Here is a 25,678-nt window from a genome sequence, read left to right on the forward strand (position 1 = left end):
AACTTGGAGAAATGATTTCACTGAGGAGAGTTTCCTACCTTGGGTTATTTTTTTTCTTCTTTGGCTTTGCCTTGGGACTGGGTTCTAGTCATACTGCAGGGAGCTGGCCAGGCAGGTCGCTAAGATTCCCATTGAATTTCCAACTTTCTGGCCAGAGAAACCAGGAAAAGGGACCCCTATGGGGAAATCTTAAAAAAGAAAGAGTTCATTGTTGTTTGTGGTGGTGGTGGTGATTCTCTCCTCAGCTAGTATACTTTGGTGCATAACAGGTGCTCAGTAAATACTTGTTGAGTAAATGAATTAAATTTTTGAGAAAAAAAAAAAAAACATCTTGGAGATTGACACACTATGTCCCAGGTAGACCAATGCAGCCAGCCTTCTTTCCAGTACAGGAAGAGTTCTGTTTCTCCACTTGACACCAGAGGAAGTAGTTTGCATTTAGGAGCTTTTCATCTGAAAAACAGGGAAACTCCTGTGTTAACACACTAGAGTCCTCTTCAGTGCAATGAGCATTCACAGTATGAGAGGCTGAGGAACTGAAAGCAGGTGAAGAGACAGATGAATTCTCTTTCTCACTGTGTATTGATTCTGGGGCATTTGCTTATTGGGTGGAATTTTAGGTGGGGTTTTTATTTATTTATTTATTTATATTTACAATCACGTAATTCATTCTCTGCTTTGACTTTTTGTCCTTCTTTTTCTTTCTTTCTTTCTTTTTTCTTTTTTTTTTTTTTTTTTGAGATGGCGTCTCTCGCTGTTGCCCAGGCTGCAGTGCATTGCTGTGATCTCAGTTCACTGCAACATCCACCTCCCGGGTTCAAGCAATTCCCTGCCCCAGCCTCCTGAGGAGCTGGGATTACGGGCACGCACCACCACACCCAACTAATTTTTATATTTTTACTAGAGATGGGGTTTCACCATCTTGACCAGGCTGGTCTTGAATCCCTGACCTCGTGATCCACCTGCCTTGGCCTCCCAAAATGCTGGGATTACAGGCGTGAGCTACTGCGTCTGGCCCCTCTTTTTCTTTTTTTTTTTTTTTTAATTTATTTATTATTATTATACTTTAAGTTGTAGAGTACATGTGCATAACGTGCAGGTTTGTTACATATGTATACTTGTGCCATGTTGGTGTGCTGCACCCATCAACTCGTCATTTACATCAGGTATAACTCCCAATGCAATCCCTCCCCCCTCCCCCCTCCCCATGATAGGCCCCGGTGTGTGATGTTCCCCTTCCTGAGTCCAAGTGATCTCATTGTTCAGTTCCCACCTATGAGTGAGAACATGCGGTGTTTGGTTTTCTGTTCTTGTGATAGTTTGCTAAGAATGATGGTTTCCAGCTGCATCCATGTCCCTACAAAGGACACAAACTCATCCTTTTTTATGGCTGCATAGTATTCCATGGTGTATATGTGCCACATTTTCTTAATCCAGACTGTCACTGATGGACATTTGGGTTGATTCCAAGTCTTTGCTATTGTGAATAGTGCCGCAATAAACATACGTGTGCATGTGTCTTTATAGCAGCATGATTTATAATCCTTTGGGTATATCCCCAGTAATGGGATGGCTGGGTCATATGGTACATCTAGTTCTAGATCCTTGAGGAATCGCCATACTGTTTTCCATAATGGTTGAACTAGTTTACAATCCCACCAACAGTGTAAAAGTGTTCCTATTTCTCCACATCCTCTCCAGCACCTGTTGTTTCCTGACTTTTTAATGATCGCCATTCTAACTGGTGTGAGATGGTATCTCATTGTGGTTTTGATTTGCATTTCTCTGATGGCCAGTGATGATGAGCATTTTTTCATGTGTCTGTTGGCTGTATGAATGTCTTCTTTTGAGAAATGTCTGTTCATATCCTTTGCCCACTTTTTGATGGGGTTGTTTGTTTTTTTCTTGTAAATTTGTTTGAGTTCTTTGTAGGTTCTGGATATTAGCCCTTTGTCAGATGAGTAGATTGCAAAAATTTTCTCCCATTCTGTAGGTTGCCTGTTCACTCTGATGGTAGTTTCTTTTGCTGTGCAGAAGCTCTTTAGTTTAATGAGATCCCATTTGTCAATTTTGGCTTTTGCTGCCGTTGCTTTTGGTGTTTTAGACATGAAGTCTTTGCCCATGCCTATGTCCTGAATGGTACTACCTAGGTTTTCCTCTAGGATTTTTATGGTATTAGGTCTAACATTTAAGTCTCTAATCCATCTTGAATTAATTTTCGTATAAGGAGTAAGGAAAGGATCCAGTTTCAGCTTTCTACTTATGGCTAGCCAATTTTCCCAGCACCATTTATTAAATAGGGAATCCTTTCCCCATTTCTTGTTTCTCTCAGGTTTGTCAAAGATCAGATGGCTGTAGATGTGTGGTATTATTTCTGAGGACTCTGTTCTGTTCCATTGGTCTATATCTCTGTTTTGGTACCAGTACCATGCTGTTTTGGTTACTGTAGCCTTGTAGTATAGTTTGAAGTCAGGTAGCGTGATGCCTCCAGCTTTGTTCTTTTGACTTAGGATTGTCTTGGAGATGCGGGCTCTTTTTTGGTTCCATATGAACTTTAAAGCAGTTTTTTCCAATTCTGTGAAGAAACTCATTGGTAGCTTGATGGGGATGGCATTGAATCTATAAATTACCTTGGGCAGTATGGCCATTTTCACGATATTGATTCTTCCTATCCATGAGCATGGTATGTTCTTCCATTTGTTTGTGTCCTCTTTTATTTCACTGAGCAGTGGTTTGTAGTTCTCCTTGAAGAGGTCCTTTACATCCCTTGTAAGTTGGATTCCTAGGTATTTGATTCTCTTTGAAGCAATTGTGAATGGAAGTTCATTCATGATTTGGCTCTCTGTTTGTCTGTTACTAGTGTATAAGAATGCTTGTGATTTTTGCACATTAATTTTGTATCCTGAGACTTTGCTGAAGTTGCTTATCAGCTTAAGGAGATTTTGGGCTGAGACAATGGGGTTTTCTAAATATACAATCATGTCATCTGCAAACAGGGACAATTTGACTTCTTCTTTTCCTAACTGAATACCCTTGATTTCTTTCTCTTGCCTGATTGCCCTAGCCAGAACTTCCAACACTATGTTGAATAGGAGTGGTGAGAGAGGGCATCCCTGTCTTGTGCCAGTTTTCAAAGGGAATTTTTCCAGTTTTTGCCCATTCAGTATGATATTGGCTGTGGGTTTGTCATAAATAGCTCTTATTATTTTGAGGTACGTTCCATCAATACCGAATTTATTGAGCATTTTTAGCATGAAGTGCTGTTGAATTTTGTCAAAAGCCTTTTCTGCATCTATTGAGATAATCATGTGGTTCTTGTCTTTGGTTCTGTTTATATGCTGGATTATGTTTATTGATTTGCGAATGTTGAACCAGCCTTGCATCCCAGGGATGAAGCCCACTTGATCATGGTGGATAAGCTTTTTGATGTGTTGCTGAATCCGGTTTGCCAGTATTTTATTGAGGATTTTTGCATCGATGTTCATCAGGGATATTGGTCTAAAATTCTCTTTTTTTGTTGTGTCTCTGCCAGGCTTTGGTATCAGGATGATGTTGGCCGGGTGTGTAGTTAAGACCATGGTTGTGAAGTAGCCACACAATGCACCTCCGCTATACACTATGCTTGTGGCAATGGAGGAGGCAAAAGACCACAGAGGAAGGACCATTAGGTGGAAAAGCCAACCCTGTCCATGCCCCACCTGTGTATCTTTGTGTTGCAGAACTTTCTCCTTAGTTCAGCTAAAACTCAGTTCTTGTCAAACCACCAGGAAAGACTGGGCTCACAGCCATATACAAGGGTGAGAAACAGAAGTTATTGGACATAAAGGAAAAAATAACTCTCAGCAAAGCGAGAGAGGGTCCTGCTTGCAGGTCTCCCGCCTCACAGATTGAATCCCAGGTTACCACAGAAACAAGAGAGGCCAGGCTCCTCCCCACTGCAAAGGGCGCAGACTTCCTTAGGCTCCACCCCATCCTCCCAGTGCACAGGTGTACATTATTTAGGAAGAGTTGGTCGCAAAAAGGTGGGCTTCATCCAGGACCAGCAGTCCAGCTTTTCAGCCTTCAGGCTATTTTAGTCTCGAAGGCAGGGTTTTGCTGGGGACCCTTGGCTGTCTCTTGTCTGTATCTCTTGGGCTTTACAGTTAGAACACATCAGGCCAGTCTCTGCATTTCTTTGCCTTATCACAAGCCTAGAGAATGCGTACACATCCCTAGGAGAGTCCTCAGTAAATGACTGATGGGAACTAGAATATAAATCCCCCAGCTCCCCCTCCGAGTCACAGGTTCTGCCCTGCTTCCTGGAATTCTCCAGTGGGAATGTGCTTGTTAATGCTTCCCTTATCGGCTCCCTTCCCCTCCCTGCCTCACTTCCTCATTCTCCTAGCCACATTTCCTGAGATGACCCACTAATAAAGTACTTGCTGTCAAATCCTCATCTGCTCCTGGGGAGCACAGGCTAAGAGAATTGAGGTCCTGGTTGTTGTGATTCTACTGTCCAGTGGGCTCACATACAAAAAGGAAACCAGAAGTCACAAAGATCCCTCGGGTGGCCTACAGTAAAGCAGGGAAAAGATGAGGATCATAGCAGGGAATGTGGTCATAGAGAGGGAAGGGATGGATTCCTGGGAAGTTTTCCCAGGTGGAATCTATGGGACTTGGCAACCCCTCATGGGTACAGTATGGTAGGAACCAAAGAAGCCATTCATATGATGCTAGTGCCTAACCCCTCAACTGCTGAGAAAAGGGAGGCAGGGAACCCCATGACTTTGGAAGGGGTCAGTGGGAAGGGCAGCATTTTCAATTAAGTTTAGGACATGTTGAGTTTTAGGTGCCTGTGGATAGTCATGTATCATTTATGGTGACAGTGCCATGGAGAAGGTACATGTCAAACACCTGATAAATACCCACTGAATTGAAAAGAATTGTTTTTCCAAGTGCGGGATTTCTAACAGGGGCTGTCTCAAAGGCCAGCCAGACATTTATGATCTCAGGCAGATGAGGGAAGCATGGTACCTGGATCACGTGTGCTCACGTCTAGAATACATGCTCAAATTAACACAGCTGTGGAGGCAGGAGTACATATGTGTATTAGAAAAACAAGCCCATCTGTAGAGTGCTGCAAGATGCCTCCAGGTGGTCACAGGTAGCTATTTAACATGCATATTTTATCAGTGCCAGAGCAGATAGAGGGAAACTGTATCCATTATATTCTCATCGCCGTCACACGTGGTAGAATGGACTTCCAACTAAAGAATCTAAACATGTTTAAAACATTTTTCACCTCCAGTGAAACTAGCAAGTCTTGATTTGTGTTGTTATTGCTCCTGCTAGATTCATGAAATATTTCAGAGGCGATTGCATCTTGAAAGTGTGGTTTGGCAAATTTTCATCCGAAGCATATGTTTTTGTTTTATTTTTTAACTAGCGGTTCAAACGTGGGAAAGTTGACATTTTAGAGCAAATGGTAGAATATGTGGGGTTATTTTCTGTTGCTGTTTCATTTTTAGGTTCAACTTTTCAAATATAGAGCTGGATTAAGTCTAACAAGTAGCAGAAAACAAAGTCTGTTTAAGTAAATATGTTTTCAGGATGGTCCCTTAGCTCCAACAGGGATAGGTCAAAGGTGAGGACAGATCCCAAGCTTTTGCTTAAAACCATTAAATGGCTGGCTGGGCTCGGTGGCTCAGGTGATCGAGACCATCCTTGCTAACATGGTGAAACCCCGTCTCTACTAAAAATACAAAAAATTAGCCGGGCGTGGTGGCGGGCACCTGTAGTCCCAGCTACTCGGGAGGCTGAGCCAGGAGAATGGCGTGAACCCGGGAGGCAGAGCTTGCAGTGAGCCGAGATTGTGCCACTGCGCTCCAGCCTGGGTGACAGAGCAAGACTCTATCTTTTATAAACAACAACAACAACAAAAACAAACAGAAACAAAAACAAACAAAACGAAACAAACAAAAAAAACATTCAGTGGCTTCTTGTGGTCTTAAGGACCTCAAATAATCTTTTGTAGATGGATGAGGTCTGGCTTCTCCTGCCCTCCATCTGCTCCAGCTCTTCTGGTCTTTGGTCATCTGCCTCTGAGCCTTTTCTCATGCCATTCCCCAAGCATGGAACATTGTCCCCTTCCTGACTGCTTCTGCCTCTACCTGAATAAATTCTGCATATCTGCCAGTTCTTAGCTTACCAGTCATTTCTTCCAGGGGTGACTTAGGTTTTTTTTTAACATGAAAAGTAAACAAATTTTAAACACTCTTCCTTTCCAATCATGTTGCTTACCCTAGGTCCGTACTATACAAAAACTTGCACATCTCACATTCTGATCATTCCATCAACTGTTGCTTCTTTAGAATACTCAAGAGACACTTATGATGTTTAATTGGCGTGTCTGTCTTTCAAAATGAAAAGCTACAGGGTAGCTTGTGTTAACCACACAACAGCTGGTTTTGGTCACTTGGTAGGTGACAATCCAATAACCATGACCAAGGAGGATTTAACAAGGGATTTTATGTCTTGCAATGAGGAAAAGCACTGGAGAGAGTTCCCGAAGCGGTGCCTCCCAGAACACAAATGAAAACAGGGCTTTTACTGGGCTGGCGAGCTGAGTCACTGTATGTAGAGGTGGAATAAAGGCAGCACACTGTCATTCACCGATCATGCTGCTACATACTTCTACATACTTACTGTCTCTACATTACTCACTCATGTGTAAGCAGTGGTGAATAAGCTCCTCCCGGGGTGCGGTTTGTAGTATGGTAATATAGATAGATAACCAAAGTTCATCTCCAATTCAGACATCTCTGGATCCAACTAGCTTTTGTTTTGACAGGGTTGGGCTTCTTTCTGAAATTTTTGAAACAACAAAAACCAAGGTGCAAACAGTTACAAGTGGCTACTTCTTCACAGTGCATACCCCAAAACCTTCGGAACCTGGGGCATACCCCCAAAACCCTGGGACCTTGGGTTAGACTTGGACTTTTCCTGTTTTCTTGTTACTCAGCAACCACCACAATGCCTGGTCAGTGGAAAATAGTCAGTAAATATCTGTTGGCTGGATAAATTAACCCCTAAACGTACGTATGAGGTTGTTGCAAAAGTCATGGCGGATTTTGCCATTGCTTTTAATGGCAAAAACAGAAATGACAAGGAATAAAATTTGCCTTCGATGTGCTTATGATCTTGAGAGGAGCAGAGTAAAAAAATCCCTAACTTCTATTGATATAATATCATTGGATAGTGCCGTGATAGAAGAACGTCCAGTGTGCAGTGAGAATCTAGAGAGAAAATAAGGTGATTGCACTTAAAGCAGAGAGTCAGGGAAGACTTCCTGGGAGAGGTGACATTTAGACTAAAGCATAAATAATGTTGATGTGTTTGCCAAATGGAGGAAACAAAGAAGGATCGTGAGTGAAAGCATGATGTGTTTGAGGATTTGCAAGTCGATCGTGAGGTTGTGGTGTAGATGACATGGGAGAGAGTTGCTGACTGTTCGGGAGAGAAGATCATGGTACAGTAGGACAGTTAGAGTCTCCACTAGAGCATGTGAATGACTTAACATAAGGGAGTGTCATAATTACATTTATGTTTGGTCAGAGCACTCAGGCAGTGGATTGGAGAATGGAGTTGAGATGGGACGCAGGGAAGCACTTGCTGTAGCCATCCTAAAAACCTAGGATCATATCAGTAGATCATCATAACTTGACTTCAACAAGAATTCATAAAAATAACTCCTTCTCTCTATTTCATAGTTTCATCATTTTATGGAATATCAAAAGCCTAAAGAGAAAGAGAAATAAACTATATGAACTTCTCCCTGATGAAGCATTCAGTCCTATTTTCCTGGATCTCATGCATGTTAGATGCATATTTAGAGCTAAGCCACTATATCAAGGAAGTGAATAACTCTTATTCCTTAAATATCAATATGTGCACAAATTTTCTTATACACACTTAATTTTAGTAAAACTTTGGAGAAAAAAGTTTCCAGAGTTCTAGGGCTTTATTCCATTTTTGGAAACAGTAATTTTAGAACTCTCCGCTTTGCTTTACTTTTTCATTTTACCTACCTCTGGGTTTCCTTTTTGATTTCTATACCTTTGTGTCTTATTTAATTAATTTTTCTTTCATTTATTCACACATGCAATCATTGTGTATTTGGTCTATGTATCAGTTAGAGCAGGCTAATTACTCTAGCAAACAAGCAGTTAACAACAAACGAATCCCGTTGGCAGGGAACTGCACTGGGTGAAGACATTCAGGGATCCAGGCTTACCCTGTCTGTGGATTCCACCTATCCTAAAGCATGCAAACAGGATTTGAGAGGGAGACAGAACAGAGACACAGAAAGACAGAGAGAAAAAGAGAGAGGAAGTTCTTGGTGATTAGATATCTGTGTTTCTATGTGGTATGTGTATACACATGTGGTATTTTTCTATTTGGAGTGCTTCATGTGTTTTTAGGTGTTTGCGGGTTAAGAGTTAGAAGAAATAGCCAAAAAGGAGGTGTAATTAACCCTTTGTCTCTTCGCCTTGATGGGTAATGTGCTTACTTCCTTTTTGTTAGTTACCTCATAATATTATAGCAAATGCCTGTCTGAGTGTATGATGTGTGTATATTTTGATTATTTCTCTGCACTGTGTTCCTAGAAGTTAAATTACTTAGTAGAAAAGCATGAACACTTTAAAGAATATCAAACATAGTTACATTTTTGTTTTTCAGTAAAATATCTGTACCTTTTTCTTTAGCATCAATATATCTATTTACCAGAACATCATGAGCACTGTGCACTTTATTTTTAAAAAAATATTTCTCAACTTTGTAGTGAACATATTTGGCTATTGGGATAATTTCAGGGTATTTGAGAAGGAACTTTAAGACCAACTTAAAAATTACAGCACTTATAAAGGAGGAGAACATGTGGAACCCACATCTAGTAGAGATAATTCTGGGAACTGGTGGTGTTTGGAGGGCAGAATTTACAAGGAATCAAAAGCAGGGAGCGTGAGCCAACACCAGATTGACCTCAGACAGCTGACGCTATCGTATGAAGAAGGGGGGATGTCCATGCAACTGCAGAAAACAAAACCAATACCACTGCGGTAGATTTTGGTTTAACAAAAGGGATAATTTTCAAAAAATTTTCTAAATTTGGTTACTTCACAAAGCATTGAGCACCCCAGGATAAAAGAATCCAACTGAGACTGGCAGTTTTACTCGTATTAGAGAGATTTCTCTATTAAAGACGAAATCAAAGTGGAATCACCGACATCCTACTCATTTATTTATTAGACACAATCATGGAGCAAATACTCTGCACCAGCTACTGTGCTAACTCCATTACCTGGATTACTCAAATGCTTACAATAACCCTATATTTATTTCATAATTTCTTTCGTAATATTTTAAGTGCTTGTTAGACACCTGCTCTATGCCTGTCTTGTGCTAGTCACCAGGGGGCGTAGCAGCGACCAGGAAGATGTAGGGTCAGCCCTTATGGAGCTGGGAGCCTTGCATGGAAGACTAGCACTGATGACACAGTGGCACTGAATGAATGTGTGATCAGAAGCTGACACAGGACTCTAGGGGAAAAAGGCAAAGTGCAGCCAATCCTCATAGCAAAAGAGACTGAGGAAGCCTAGAAGTGGTGCTTGAGTGGAGAGTAGAGTGATGGGTGGGGGGTTAACCAGGCAAAAGAGGGGAGGGACAAGAAAGGAAGTCACAAGGTGAGAAGCCCTCAGAAAAAGCACCTGCAATTGAAGGATCTGAAGAGGGTGCGTGCAGCTGAGAAACAGAGCCAGGAGCACAGTGATAGCACCTGAGGTCGGAGTCGTTGTCAGGAGCCAAGCCTGCTGGATCTTCCTGGCCTAGCAAACCCGAAGGCTTCATCCTTTGCCAAGGGGAAGCCTATATACCCTGTAGGCTTAATGAGGGGGAGAAGAATGCTTTCAAAAGATCTCGCTGGCTGCTGGAGAGAGAACATCTGCAGTTAACACTCCAATTTCAGACTCCCCTGATGAAACCTGTTACTACTTTTCTCCACTCACTTCTTTAAAGGGGCAAAGTGATTTCTTTTCCACCTGAAGCATATGTAACAATGGAAATGACTGAGATATTCATTACATTAGGAATGTAATGTAATGATTCCTAGATGGTGATTCAGATGATTTGTTATTGGACCTTCTATGCATTTTTTATTTTAATTTTGAGATTGGCTATCCCCAACACCTCTGATGTATGCCTTTCATTACTGGAGATGCTGTTTCTGACATTGCTGGCTGTCCCTACTGAAAAGGATGCATGCATGAAGACTCAAGGCAACAATGGCTTGCACCCATTTCTCTTGGTTGTATAGGGGCCATTGATAAGCATTGAGTGGTGTAATTTACAACAACAGATTGGCTTGATGCCATCCTATGAATCACCAACAATCGTCTTCTCTGATCCTTTAAAATGAGTTCCCTAACACCCTCTGCCATAAGACGATATGAAGAACTAACAACAGATAATTTATATGTCACCACATTTTATTGTCAGCGTAATTCTATACAGTAAATCTGCAGTGGGTGACTTCGTTTTGCTGATATTTGTCCTCTAGAATATTGGGAAAATAGATAGATGGAAATTTAGTAAGCTTCTATCTTGCCTCTCCAACCTTTTAAATTTGCTGCCGAAAGTTGGATATTTGTTGGGTTTTTCTTCTTTAAGTAGGCAAACTTCAGCCCCAGGAGGCAATGAAGCAAACTTTAAATGTCGCCCCAGGTACTGCAAAGCTGCCTGAACCATGTGTTTGATTGCATACAAAATGTGAATTGAGTAGCACAGAACTGTCCTCCCAGCAACTTTCTAGCACAATGAGATCAGCTGCAAGAATGGGATAAATTGGAGATTGGCTTCTGCAGTTCCATTCATTTGCAAAAATTTGCAGACAATTAAGCTGTCCCCCTGCAGTATAGGTAGCTCCTTTTAGCCAGGGGCTGGAGATTTGTTCTCTCTGGGAAAATGTTAAAGATGTGATTATCCAGTTATACCTGAGTAAATGGGTCAAAAGACCTCTGCAGCCAAGCAAGGACCTCCTTGAAAAGGTAGTCTCCAGCAGCAACCCTAGGGAGGTTTATAGCAAAGTGTTTTTAGAGCAGATGGTTCTGGAGTTACAGAGGCCAAAGAGATGAATGACTTGAGATGAGTCTCTTACATCTTTTAACCTCAGGAGAAGAGCCATGGTGGTTCTGCCAGCAAGTTGTTGAATGTATTAAGTGAGATAATAGTATAATATATTTAGTACTGTGCCTGGCATGTAATAAATACTCAATAAATGACGGTATTTTCTATGGCAGACTTGGTGAATCCAGGACTAGCATCCCAGGCAAATCTTAGGGTTATGAAAGTTAGAACGAACCAGGTTATGTCATCTTGAGTCTAGAATATAAGCTTCAAACCCTTCAGTGGAATAACCCTCAGGTCCTTGAACTCAAACCCAAAGCATCATGTCTTTGCATGAAGCCTGCAAAGGCTCCCTATTGCCTTGAAAGCAAATCCAATCTTCTTCCCTTGGCTTACAAGACTGTCCATAATTGGGCTGGGCTGACTGCATGAGTCTCACCTTTCACTGTTCTCCTTTAACTCCCTGACTGCCAGGAAGATGTATTTCAGCTTCTGCAATGCTTTGTCTTGCTAAAATATCTCCTCTTAGCGAACAAGTTTGTCCAGAAGTTACGAAAGTAGGAGAGGGAACAAAGATGGTAGAGGCTTGTGGTTTCTTTATAGGTTCTTACTATTTTTCCCTATCACTTATTCTATGATGCAAAGCCAGGGTCCAGGAGGGCAGAAAGAGGGAATGAGGACAGGCGAATTATCTGGACACTCTTTGCCTGTTTGAATGTCGGCATATATAGGAGATCCTCCAACAAGTGGCCAGCCCGAGTCAAGCTGCATCCGGCCTTGTGTTCAGGTGTGCAGGAAGTAGGATCATTCCTTTCAAATCTCACCACTTCCTCCAGTTGGCTGTTAGGGAAGGCTTTTATGCCCTTTGCCGGGTGTGACGGAAAGGGGCAGGGACAGACAAAACTTGGAGTGCAGTCCCAGCTGTAGATTGCTAGTCTGGCAGACATAACGAAAGTGAGCAGTTCTTCACTTTTGGGACACCCTTCCCATTGGGTCTCGACATTGAGCACCATGCTTTGGCAGGTGTTAGAGGTTGGCCCCCCGGGAAACAGACCACGCAACTGGGGAGGGGGTCTCATTATCCACACCTGGCGGAGAGGGAGGTCAGGGGGATGGGATAGGGAAGGAGGCTGATGGAGGAGTTGCTGACTGCAGGCGCCTGGAGGCTTCAGTCTTCCTGGGCGGCAGGGATGCGGGCTGGGATGTCCACTGAGCATGGTCCCACCTGGAAGCCAGGAGGCTGACCTTGACACACCCCTGACCGGTCACTGGATGGTGCTGCAGCCCTACCTGTTTAGTCTTCGCATCAACAATGAAAGAGGGTGAAGTTCATGGAAATACTGTGGGGACATATTGCATGGGTTCTTTTCGTGAAATGTCCAGAAAAGACAAACACATACAGCCAGAAAGTAGATTTGTGGTTGCCAGTGGCTGTCGTAAAGCGGGAATGACTGCTAATGGGCATGAGGTTTCATTTAAGGGTGGTGAGAATGCTCTAACATTAGATGTGGTGGGGATTGCACAACTCTGTAAATTTTGTAATAATCATTGTGTTACACACTTAAAACGGGTGAATTCCATCGTGCATAAATTATACCTCAATGATCCTTTTAAACTATTGCGGGAGAAGGGCTCCCGCCAGAGAAATTGACTCCAACTCTCCCTTTCCACAAATCAAATGCTCAGATTTGCATTGTAGGAGGAGCCTGAGTGTTCTCTGTAGGACAGTGTAAGTTCTTTAGAGAGTGCAGACCACTTTTACATGCAGTTTCTCATTTCATTCTGATAACCTAGAGGACAGGCAAATCACTGTAGGACAATGAGCACTGAGCTACAGTGAATGTAGCTTGTTATCCTAGGTCCGACCTGGGAGAAGGAGGAAATCCAACTAATTTATTTATGTTTATCCCTTTAAGTCTATTCTCCACACAAAGCAGCTATGATATTTTTTATTGCAACTGGACTCCTCAGCTCAAAACCCTTCCATGGCTCACTCCTCATGTGGAGTAAAAGCCAGGGCCCTCTCCGTGGCCTGTGTGCCTCTCCAGGGTCTGACTTCCCTTCACCAGGCCCTGACTGTCTCCTTCTGTGCATAGCCCTCACCTTGCCCAAGCCAGCAGCTGCCATGCTGCAGCTCCACCATGCCCAGTAGGCTCCTGCTGCTGACAGTACCTCCTCCCCCTGCCCACTTGGCCCATTCTTCCTTCTCCACTGTCATCTCCTCGGTGGACCCCTTCTCACCTCCGTATCTAAAACATCAGCACCCTCTCCCTCTGAGCACTTCCAGCCCTCCTCCCTGCTGATCTTTTCTCTTGAGCCACATGTGTTCTTCTCTTTCTCTTTCTGTGGTTTGCCCCCTCTCTCTAGAATAGAAGCTTCATGAGGGCAAGGGCTTTGCTTCTTTTAGGCACCACACCATCCCAGATGCCTAGGATTATACCTGGCAGGGAGAAAGGGCTCGATAGATATGTTTTGAAGAAATGAATGAAAGAATGAATGAATGATTTAGTTAATATGAATCTACTCTCTTGCTCCTTCTCATGTTCTTTTTTCCTTTCTAACTTCCTGTTTCCCTTGGCCTCCACCCTCCCTTGCTACCCTCAACCCCCAGCTCCTCTGCCCCTCATTGTTTCAGGGGTCTCCCTTTTATTTCTGATACATGTACTTTGGGGCTGAGCGATGTGGTGCTTCCAGATAGCATACTTGCTTTTAATGCACTTTCAATTTCCCCTGAGATTGAGAAACAGGGAGGAAAGCAAATGAGATTTTAACCTCAAATGCCCTAAGACAGGAAAATGAAGACCCTGCTTAGCTGCGTGAAACCAGACATCTTTGTGTAGGCATGACAATCTTCTTCTAATAGAATCCAGCATGTGTGAGGCTCCCTGAAGACACAGCACTGCCCCTTTGACGGAAGCAAGGCTGGATGAGGCTGCCGCAGGCCTTGGATAACCCAGGCTAAAGATGCTGTGGATCGCTGTCCAGAGACTGCTGTGGGGGGAGTCCCACAAGACACACATGGTCTGGTGTTGGCGGCGGCCCCAGAACTTCATACTCCTCTGCACAGCTCTGTGTGCCTATGTCTGTTCCTGTGACTGAGGGGATTGTGTTCGTCACATTGGAAGTGCGAAGGTGTGGGGCATATGTCCTTGGGTCTAGGCAGCTGGTGCATGTCTGTTGCATGTGCATCTGTTCACGAGTGTGTGTGTTATGTGTGTCTATCAAATGGATTCTGGTGTGTGTGTAAACCCACATGTGTATAAGTGTGTGCATTTGATGTCACAGAGAACATTTGACATCTGCACGCATCTCATGAATCTGGAAAGCTGGAAGGGGCTGCGTGTCTACATGTGTCTGTGTTTCAAATCTGGCCTTAGGCCACCCACAGCCGAATTACTCACTCCTCATAGGGGCTGAGTGGCTCACCCTCATTTTCTCACTTCCTCCGTCCTGGTGTTAATAAGACTCATCCTTCGCTTTTCTGCGGTTCTTTAGAAAGTGCAGAGCACTTTCAAATGCCGTTTCTCATTTCATTCTGATAACCTAGAGGACAGGCAAATTATCTTCCTTTCCAGATGGGAAAATTTCCTTCAACCCCTCTGTGTCCTGCCTCGAGGGGAGCAGTGTTTGGCCTCCTCTCTGAGGCTGACATAGCCGCCGATTCTCTCCTCTTACACCTCCTGCGGGCATCTCTGCTCTCCTGCATCTTCATTCATTCACCACGGCGGGCCCAGAGAGTCGACATGCACGTGGTGGCTTCTCTACGATCAATTCCTCCAGCAGCACCCCACCCTGTCCCTTCCAGGTGCTGTTTTTCAAGAATCAGAGCCTCCTGCTTCTTTTCTTGGTCACTTTAGATCCAGGGATTAGCACAATTGTGCTGGTTGCCATACTTCTGGGATGTGCTGTAAGAATCAAGGAAATGGACCGGCAGCTGTGGACTTGATTAGCTGGTGAGCTGAGAGGACACCAGAGGTAGGATGGGAACTCAGGGACCTGACCACTCTGGACACCCATGAGGACACAAATATCATCCATTTGTGGGTATGAAAACACAAGTAAGCACTTCATGACTCACTATGCAAAGTTCGTTATTGATGACACAGTATGCTTTGTCATTACTTTGGACACATTTAGACATAAGTTGTCATCATGAGCTGAGGCTACGTTTGCTCTAGAATGAAGCCCATTCACCAATCCTTTACATCTGCACAAACTTTACATCTTTTTAAAGTGTTTCCCTAGACTGTGCTCTCATCTGAGACTCAAGATATATTTTATCATGAATGACATTCAGATATTACATATAGTTTACATATTTCCTATTTTTGCCTCCCTTAATAAACCAACAGAATCTTCATCAATGTTAAATACCAGTTTTGTGTAAATACAATGCACTGTAATTTTCTTTTTTTTTTTTTTTTTTTTTTTGAGACAGTCTCACTCTGTCATCCAGGCTGGAATGCAGTGGCAGGATCTCGGCTCACTGCAACTTCCATCTCCCAGGTTCAAGTAATTCTCCCACCTCAGCCTCCCAAGTAGCTGGGATTACAAGCACGTGCCACCACACCAGGCTAATTTTTGTATTTTTAGTAGAGATGTGTTTTCACCTTGTCAGTCAGGCTGGTCTTGATCTCCTGACCTCGTGATCCACCTGCCTCGGCCTCCCAAAGTGCTGGGATTACAGGCGTGAGCCACCGCGCCTGGCCAATGCTGTTTCTTTGTTTAGGGTTGGGTTCGTTTTGAGTAGTTGGCTTTTTTGTTTGTCTGTTATATTATTCTTTCTTTTTCTTCTCACTGTCTTATGCAGAATCCAGTTTTCTTTGCCTGCATATTGAGTCTTTTTCACTACCTAGAGACCAAAATGTCTTTTACTTAGTCTCTTTCATTGAGATTTTAATATTCTTCTGTGATGAGTATAGTATATATAAAATAGAATGCATTCAATATGATATTCTATATTTTCCTACATAGTTTGTCTTAAATATTCTCTGTGCTAGCTAGGTAAATTGGAGCAGTTTGTATGCAACCTCTCTGAACTTTCTTCATTGATTAAGGAGGGATAAGATTTACTTGGCAGGTCTGATGAAAATATTAGAGGGGACTCATGCCAAGTGCCCAGTGCATTGGCCAACATATGCTTACTGTATCATTACTATAGTAGTTTAGGGTAGTGATGGTGAGGGCAATGGAGTGATGATAATAGTGGTTGGAACATGGTCTTCACAATTGCATTATTGGTCATGGCCTAAGAGTGTCTCCTACTAACAAACCCAAATGTAACTTTGTCCCTGTTATGGAACATTTAGGATGTTTTTCATGTTTGCCCGTTATAAATCATGTCTCAATAAACATCTTCCTTCATACAGTTTTATTCTTCTTTTGAATGTAACATTTGGATGCGTTCCTAGGAGTAAAATTACAGAGTGAAGGGATATGTACATTCATAAAACTCTCAATAAATAAATATTGCCTGATTGCTTTTCACAAGGGTGCTATGAATTTATACTCCCACCAAAATCAAGAGAATGGCTATTTATAGATGCTTTCAGAGCCTTAGCTTATCTTGTTTCCTGTTTGAATTTTATTACATAAATTTCCCTTTAAAACTATCACACACACACACACACACACACGCACTCTTTTGTGGGGTCTTGGGGGCAAAGATGAAATGAAACTATCATTTATCACATGATTTTGATAGGAACCTGTTGTCACGTTTCAGATGTTTACTTCTGATGATGCAGAAGGGAATTTTAATTAGGATGTGGCATTAAATAAGATCAATTTGCGTATTGGGAATGATATTCTTTTTCAGCTATCTTTCGGTCATCTGATCAGATCAAGGAGGAAGTCTCAGCTTGGTGCTAACACCCCTTTAACACTGCTCTAGCCCCTTTTTACCTGTAAAATGAAGAACTTTCCATAGGCAACAGTTTTGAGCTCAAACGTGATAGTGTCATTAGGTCTCCAGCAAGTTTATTTTTATGTTTTCCTTCTTTTCATGTAAAGCGATACTAATGTTTTATTTAAAATGATACAAAGTTTTCATTTTGAACACATTTAATGAAAAAGATGAGTTACACATAGAGCAAACACCCTGACAGTGTCCCTCCAATGACTGAACTTGGGACATGCTACTAGGAGAGTGCATTCCAACAGTTGCCCCACTAATCATAATAATAGCACGTGTTCTTTGACAATACACTGAATATGAGTCTCCATAATGCCTGACATAGTTTGGGACTTTGTGATTGTCCCTTTATCCCTATTCATTTGTGAATGTAAGGACCTTGCAGTGACCCATGAAGAGAGTTGCTTTTTATTTTTCATTTTGTAAATGTTTTTGAAGACTCTTACAAAGTATAAACATTTTGAAAATGCCTATCCATTACCCTAGAGCAAAATTCCCTATTATTGGGAGAGTATCTAAAAAAATATTCAAGGGGTACGAGTGCAGGTTTCTTCCATGCACACATTGTGTAGTGGGGAAGGGTGGCCTTTTAATGAACGCATCACCCAAAGAGCGAACATTGTACCCAACAGGTGATGTTTTCAGCTCTCGCCCTCCTCCCACCCTCCCACCTTCTGAAGACCCCAGTGTCTCTTATTCCACTCTGCGTGTTCACAAGTACCCATTGCTGAGCTCCCACTCAAAAGTGAGAATGTGCGGCATTTTTCTGTTTGAGTTACTTCACTTTGGATAATGTCTTCCTCCTTCATCCATGTTGCTGCAAAAGACATGATTTTATTCTTTTTTTTATGTTTGAGTAGTATTCTATGGCTTGTGTGTGTGTGTATATGTGTGTATGTGTATGTGTATATGTGTGTATGTATCCTTATATAAATATATATAATATATATATCCCACATTTATATATAAATGTATCTATTTGTGTGTATATATTTATGTATACATAATATATACACATATATACCTATATGCACATTTATATATATTATATACAAATATATAATATATAAATATTTATCCCACATTTATATCTATATTTATTTATATAAATATATATATTTATATTTATATAAATGTGGGATATATATTATATATCTATAAAAGTGGGATATATGTTATATATATTTATTTAAGAATATATATACACACATACGTATAGACACACATATATATATATCCCACATTTTCTTTTTTTGAGACTGAGTTTCTCTCTTATTGCCCAGGCTGGAGTGCAATGGCATGATCTCGGCTCACTGCAACCTCTGACTCCTGGGTTCAAGCGATTCTCCTGCCTCAGCCTCCTGAGTAGCTGGGATTGCAGGGATTACCAGCATGTGCCACCACGCCTGGCTAATTTTGTATTTTTAGTAGAGATAGAGTTTCTTCATGTTGGTCAGGCTGGTCTCGAACTCCCAACCTCAGGTTATCAGCCCACCTCAGCCTCCCAAAGGGCTGGGATTACAGGCGTGAGCCACTGTGCCTGGCCCCACATTTTTTTTATCCAGTCTTCTGTTGATGGACACTTAGGTTCAATCCATGTCCTTGCTATTGTGAATAGTGCTATGATGAACACACATGTGCAGGTATTGTTTTGATATAATTCCTTTTCCTTTGTGTATATACCCCGTAGTGGGATTGCTGGGTTGAATGATAGTTCTATTTTCAGTTCTTGAGAAATCATCATACTGTTTTTCAGAGTTTGTACTAATTTACACTCCCACCAACAGTATATAAGCATTCTCTTTTCTCTGCAGCCTCACCAGTATTTGTTGTTTAAGACTTTTTAATCATAGCCATTCTGACTGGTGTAAGATGATATCGCATTGTGGTTTTAATTTGCATTTCTCTGAAGATTAGTGATGTTGAGCATTTTTCATATGTCTATTGGCCCCTCGCATGTGTCCTTTTGAAGAATGTCTGTTAATGTTGTTTGCCCTACTTTTTTTTGTTTGTTTTGAGTTGGAGTCTCGTTCTGTTGCCCAGGCTGGAGTATAGTGGTATAATCTTGGCTCACTGCAGTGTCCGCATCCTGGGTTCAAGCAATTCTCCTGCCTCAGCCACCCAAGTAGCTGGGATTGCAAGTGCCTGCCACCATGCCTGGCTAATTTTTGTATTTTTAGTTGAGACCGAGTTTCATCATGTTGGCCAGGCTGGTCTCAAACTCCTCGCCTCAGGAGATCGGCCTGCCCTGACCTCCCAAAGTGCTGGGATTACAGGTGTGAGCCACTGCGCCTGGCCTGCCCACTTTTAAATGGGGTCATTTTTGCTGTTTGAATTCCTTGTAAATTCTGGATAATAGTCCTTTGTTGGATGCATACTTTACAAATATTTTTCCCATTCTCTAGGTCATCTGCTTACTCTGTTGATTGCTTCTTTTGCTGCACAGAAGCTTTTTAGTTTAATTAAGTTCGAATTGTCCTTTTTTTTTTTTTTTTTTTTTTTTTTTGGTAATGTTTGCTTTTGAGGACTAGGCCATAAATTTTTTGTCAAGGCCAATGTCTAGAAGAGTTTTTCCTATGGTTTCTTCTAGGATTTTTATAGTTTCAGATCTTATGTTGAAGTCTTTAATTCATCTTGTGTTAATTTTTGTATATGGTGAAAGCTATGGGTCCAATTTCACTCTTAGGAATATGATTATCCAATTTTCCATATGGGTGTTTAGCCCAACACCATTTATTGAATGGAGTGTCATTTCCCTATCATATATTTTTGCTGACTTTGTTGAAGATCAGTTGGTTGTAGGTATGTGGCTTTATTTCTGGATTCTCTGTTCTGTTCCATTAATCTAGGTTTATACCAGTACCATCCTGTTTTGGTTACTATAGCCTTGTAGTATAATTTGAAGTCAGGCAGTATGATGCATCTAACTTTGTTCTTTTCACTTAGGATTTGTTATAAAACCAATTCTTTATGGGCTATATAAATCAAATAAAATTTTATATCTAAGCAAGTCCTCCAGATTCCTGACCAGGCAAGTAATCCAGTAGCTTGGCAGATTAAGAACAGTAATATGCAAACAGTGAGGGATGCATAAATCAAGACTGTCATTGTGAATAGAATGATTTGGAAGTTGGGGGTTCAAATAGCTTCATGATAGTTATAGTGAATAACAATGTCAGCTTTAGTATTATTCTAATATTGTACTTGGGTAATGCTAATAGGGTTTGATGGAATACAATGAACACTTTCCAAACAGCTGTATGCTTTCCCTCAAAGGAACTCTATCTCAGAGCAGACTGATATATCATTTCAATGGGAGATTTTAATCAATCCTTTTGTTTTCCCTTTTAGGATATATTTAAATTTGCAAGAACTTCTCCTGTCCCAAGACAAAAGAGGTCCATTGTGGTATCTCCCATTTTAATTCCAGAGAATCAGAGACAGCCTTTCCCAAGAGATGTTGGCAAGGTAAGTCAGGCAAAAAACAAATTACAAAAATGTGTTTTTTATGAAAAAATGAGCGCACAGGAAGCAGACTGAGTATGACTGTCTTGGTGACAAGCTGGAATTAGTCTTCATCCCTCTATGATAAGAGACCAAATGGTTTTGTCATAAAAAGAATGTTGGAAGATCATTCATACACAAAAGAGGAAATTTGAAAGAACCAATAACAGTTTTGAATATTATGGAGATCAACATGGTAGATGATGTTGAAATTACGTAGGAAGATGTCATTGGTTGAGAAATAAGGCTCATTGTTTTTATAGATTATATTCAGGTGATCACCAGATAGGGCCCCCTAGGATGGCGGTATGTTGATATGTGGCCTTCATTGAGATCCTCCTTTTCAAATATCTAGGTCCAAGCATATCACTGGGTTAGTTTTCCAAAAACTAAACCTGATCAAGGGAGTAAAATCATCCTAACCAGATCCAGAACCAGATGTGGAAAACACTGTCCCATGAATCAGAACAGTAGCTTTTCCAGGAAGAAATAGTCACCGTTAAATGTGCCAAAATACTGATACTGCCTCATCAATACATTCTCCCCTCTTTAAGAGAATCAACATGGAGAATCAAATTTTGAGCAGTTTGTACTTTTTGGTTGTTAGAAACAAGTGCTCGGTGTCGCAAAGAAGAACCAGCACTCAGGCAAAGAGTTTTCTCAGCAAGGCAATTTACTTCTACAGTGGGGTGCTCCTCACACTTCTGGTCACTGAGAGAGCACACTGAACAAAAGAGGGAAGGGGGGTTTATCCCTAACATGGTTAGTCCCTGCTTCTGTGTCCTGTCCCCATTGGCTGGAGTTGGGCCGCACAATCTAAACTGACCTGATTGGTTACTGTTTAAATTTGAATATGGCTAATTAAGCAGGAAGGGAGAGGCTGTCCGTTGTGGTACAAGGCATGTTTGGGCATGTCAGGGCACAGCAAAGGCGGGAAGGGTAGTTTCAGTGGGAAGAGCTGTTTCGGCAGGAGTGGCAGTTTACAGAATGGGTAGCCAGGAGTAAAGAGGAGTCTTTCCAAATGAGGAAGAGATATGAGTTACAGATTGGGAGTATCAAGAGAAGTTGTTTACAGAGCAGGTAACTTAGGAGAAGGGACAAGGAAGTTGATCTTGAGAACAAAGAGGAAGGGAATCAGAAATTAAACATTTGAAGAGGAACTTACTGTATCAGACATTGGTGAATCTGGAATTTGAAAAATGGTGGTTAGTTAAATGAATGATCTTAATGGCATTTGCTTTTGAACTGCTAGTTTATTAAGTACACCGTACATGTTGTATGCTGGACTCTAAACTTGGGGCTGGGTGTGAAGAAGCAGATAATAGAGCTAACATGCTAGTGGGAAGACAGAAAGAAGAACATTGCAGAGTATGACAAATGCTGTGAAAATCAGAACAGGAAGATGAGAAAAAAAGAGCAAATGGCAGGATGAAGGAGTAGAGAGAGGAGGGAATCTTTACACAGATGACTGTGATGGCTTTTTGAAGGTATTGATGTTTGAGGGGAAACTGGAAGGATGAGAAAGGAACAGTCATAGGAATATCTGGGTGAACAGCATCTTTGGCAGAGGTAAGTTTACATGCAAAGGCCTGAAAGTGGGACAGAATAGCATGTAGTAGAGTTGCAACATGCCTGGGTGGCTGCAAGAGAGTGAACAAGGACGGCAGTGGTGAGAGTGAAGTCAGAGAGGCCAGCCTGCCCTTGGATGAGGAGTTGGGGTTTCATCGTGCATGCAGCAGGGGACCACTGGAAGATTCCTCCAGGAGACTGCATGTTTTGAAAGATCCTCCTGGCTGCCTTGTAGAGAATGATTAGTGGTAGCAGAGCGGTAGAGAGGAGTGAAAGCAAAGAGACCCACTAAGAGGGGAGTTTGGTGGTGATCTGGACAAAGGTGACTTGGACTATTAAAAATTAGTATTGGACAGGTGCGATGGTTCACGCCCGTAATCCCAGCATGTTGGGAGGCTGAGGCAGGAGAATCAACCAAGGTCAAGAGTTCAAGACCATGCTGGCCAACATGGTGAAACCCCGTCTCAACTACAAATACAAAAATTAGCCAGCGTAGTGGCACGCTTGTAATCCCAGCTACTTGGGAAGCTGAGACAAGAGAACCACTTGAACCCAAGAGGTGGAGGTTGCAGTGAGCCGGGATCATACCACTATACTCCAGCCTGGGCGGCAGAGTGAGACTCTGTGTCAAACAAACAAACAAAAAAATCGATCTTTATTGCACATTGAAAGAAGTGATAATCCAGTATCCTGGTAACCACTATATTTATCATTTTAAACTCCCACTGTGCCAAAGATGCCTTTCTCTAAGCAAAAATCTTTTCAAGAGTCTGGGATATGATATAAAGGGAAGCAGAGCTGCTCCAAAGGGATAGCCCTGTTCCCTTGGGCAGCCCTAGCCACTGTGATGATCCTTTTCTAGACAGGTTTCCCAGGAGCCCAAGATGCCAGGTGCCAAGGGACCCGAGTCCCCACTCCTTCAAAGCTCTTCCCAAACAGTTTCTGAGACTCACGTTGCATTCCAGTGTTTCAGTTTTCTTTCAGATAATCCTGGGCTTCTCAACTCTCAGCATGCATCACAATCAGCAGAGACACTTAAAATGCATATGTCAGGGCTCCACCCTCAGAGATTGATTCCACTGGGGTGGGGGTGAGAACCATTTGAGGATGTGTTAAATATCCCAGGTGATTCAGATATGCAGCCAGGGTGCAGGACTGCTGGTCTTAAGCAATCCTCCAAAAGTGATTGTAGACCAGCTACATAAGTATCCCCTGGAAACTTGCTAGAAATGCATATCTTCATGTCCTACCCCAAAACCACTGAGCCAGAAACTCTGGGGTTAAAGCCAGGAATCCGTGTTTTTACACAGCTTCTAGGTGATTCTGATGCACACTCAAGTTTACAGAGGGCTGACCTGAAATATGGTTTTGTCCCCTGTCCACCACTAGTACACAATACCTTCAGTTGCAATTCCATTAATTATAGTAAGGACAATCACATTTCAGTTGCCTGGAAAATCCAAGTTTACACTGGTTATCCAAATCTGTCATGTCCAGATTTAGACAATACATTATGTAGCCATCCTATAGTTTCCTTCAATTACACACAATTTCCTCCTGGGTATATTTGGGAGGGTTTTCTCACAAGCCTCTTTTCTTGAGCTATTCAATGGGTTCATAAGCATGTAGCTAATTGGGAACATTCTTCTGCAATTTTTTTTTTTTTATTATTATTACGGCTTCAAAAGGCAATTTGGTTTCCAAACTGAGGACTCACCTCTTCTTAGCCCATTATGTGTTGCCCATACTTGATCTCGACTTAGATTCTCTACAAAGCAACTGCTTTTCTAAGTGTGGTAGGCTACTAACTAGACAATGTGCAAGAGCCTTCGAAACCTCTAGATGTTTTTTGTAGAATTACTGCACTGCTTTGCAAAAACTATTTATTTGTCCATGCTTTTTATGCCTTTGAAGGTACATATTTTCCTTTTTGTTCCTGCTTGTTTCTATTTATTTATATTACTCTTTATATCTGCTGTCTTATCCTCATCATCTCCACCACAGCTGACAAGCTGTGCTCTGCAGAGCTGTGGAAGAGGACGTAGGTGTCTTCAGTGAGTGCTAGGGAGGCGGCGAGAAGGGAAAGAAGACCACAGAGGCCCAGCTCTGGCCTCCAGACACCACCACACTCCCAAAAAATCTCTAAGTCAGGACACCTCTAATTGTGTAAATATTACTTATTAGTCTTCGGTATAGAATGCCATTTGAAGAAGAGGTTCTGCAGCTTTAAAAGCATAAAGACATTTGTCTTACTTTGGCTTCCCCTAGAAGTGGACCCTGAGACAAGAATTCAAATGAAGGCAGTTCATTTAAGAGGTGGGGGAAATGTTCATAATAAAAAAAGGGAGAGACACAGAAAAGGGAAGGCAGCTGGGAGAGAAGCTTGTTTATGAAGCCAGCTACCCCTGTGGGTGACTGGTTTGTAATCTTCATGGGCTAACTTTAAAACATGGTGTGGAATACACTGTCAGCATTAAAGCACCCCCAGGGGATGGCACTGGGATACTTTCACACAAACTGGGGTATTTCTACTCCCAGCAGTAATTGGTTGAGGACTGCTTCCAAGGGTGTAAATTCTCTAGCATATCAGATCTGCCCTGCACTCTGTGCAGTAACTCGACAGCCTGCTGAGGTTTGGAGGAGAACCTTAGACAAAAAGGATACCGTACAGCAGTCTCCAGTCTGCTGGTCTGCACTGAAAAGGTGACACATAGGGGATGTGGACAGGGCACTGATCGCTTCGGCTTCCTTACCAAAACTAATATATCTATTTTTTTTGCATACTTCATTTCATCCTGTGCTTTTACCTCATTTCCTGCACTAGCTTTCTCACGTCCTGGGCTTTTGAAACCCCCTGTACTTGCCTCTCTCTCTCCATTAATAAGTAGTTCCTGCATCCCAGGAGGGAAAATCTCTGAAATTCAACCTAATTCATATCAACAAGCATATATTCAGGATCTGTTATTTATAAGGAACTGCTAGGGGCTGGGAATTTAATGGAGGAGAAAACAGACAGAATCATTGATCTTGTGGGATTACGAAAGAGGTGACAATATCAGCACATAGTCATTATTTGTCCATCACTGTGCTAAGCACTTTTCATCTATTATGTTGAATTCTTATGATAACAACCACATGAGGATCATTTTCTAGCATGCCAATGAAGGTAATGAGACTCAAGGGTGACGTAACCTGACCAAAGCCACACAGCTAGTTTACAGCACAGCCAAGTTCTGTTTCTGCTTTTTGAGATTTCAAAGTCTGTGCTCTTAACCACTACACTCAGAAAATACTAAGCCCATTCTGAGAATGCTCTTCCATGGAATGAAATATCTTCACTGACAACAACTCCTTTCAAAACGGCATTAAAATTAAGTGCAATTCTTGGAAATGCACTCAAAAATAAGACAGACAGAAGGTTGGATCAATGGATCGATATCTGATACATTATAAAGGAAGTATATTAAAATGTTAGTGATAGAGTATAAGTTGGTGAACATATGGGTCCTTGCTGTACAATTCTTTCAAGTT

The 25,678-nt window shown here is 41.9% G+C and overlaps 1 protein-coding gene across 6 annotated transcripts in view; it reads left to right on the top strand.

Moving 5' to 3' along the window:
• CDH13 (cadherin 13) overlaps positions 1–25,678 on the top strand; it is a 1,178,066-nt gene that overhangs the window by 475,336 nt on the left and 677,052 nt on the right. For 5 of the 6 annotated variants that reach the window (XM_025369922.1, XM_025369923.1, XM_025369925.1 and 2 more), the window contains one exon: positions 20,426–20,542. The exons of the other annotated variant lie outside the window; for it this stretch is intronic. In XM_025369922.1, coding sequence (XP_025225707.1) covers positions 20,426–20,542 — 117 coding nt within the window. The remainder of the gene's footprint in view (positions 1–20,425; positions 20,543–25,678) is intronic. 6 annotated transcript variants of the gene reach the window in all.

This window comes from Theropithecus gelada, chromosome 20 (genome assembly GCF_003255815.1).
Source record: "Theropithecus gelada isolate Dixy chromosome 20, Tgel_1.0, whole genome shotgun sequence".
Lineage (NCBI taxonomy): Eukaryota > Metazoa > Chordata > Mammalia > Primates > Cercopithecidae > Theropithecus > Theropithecus gelada.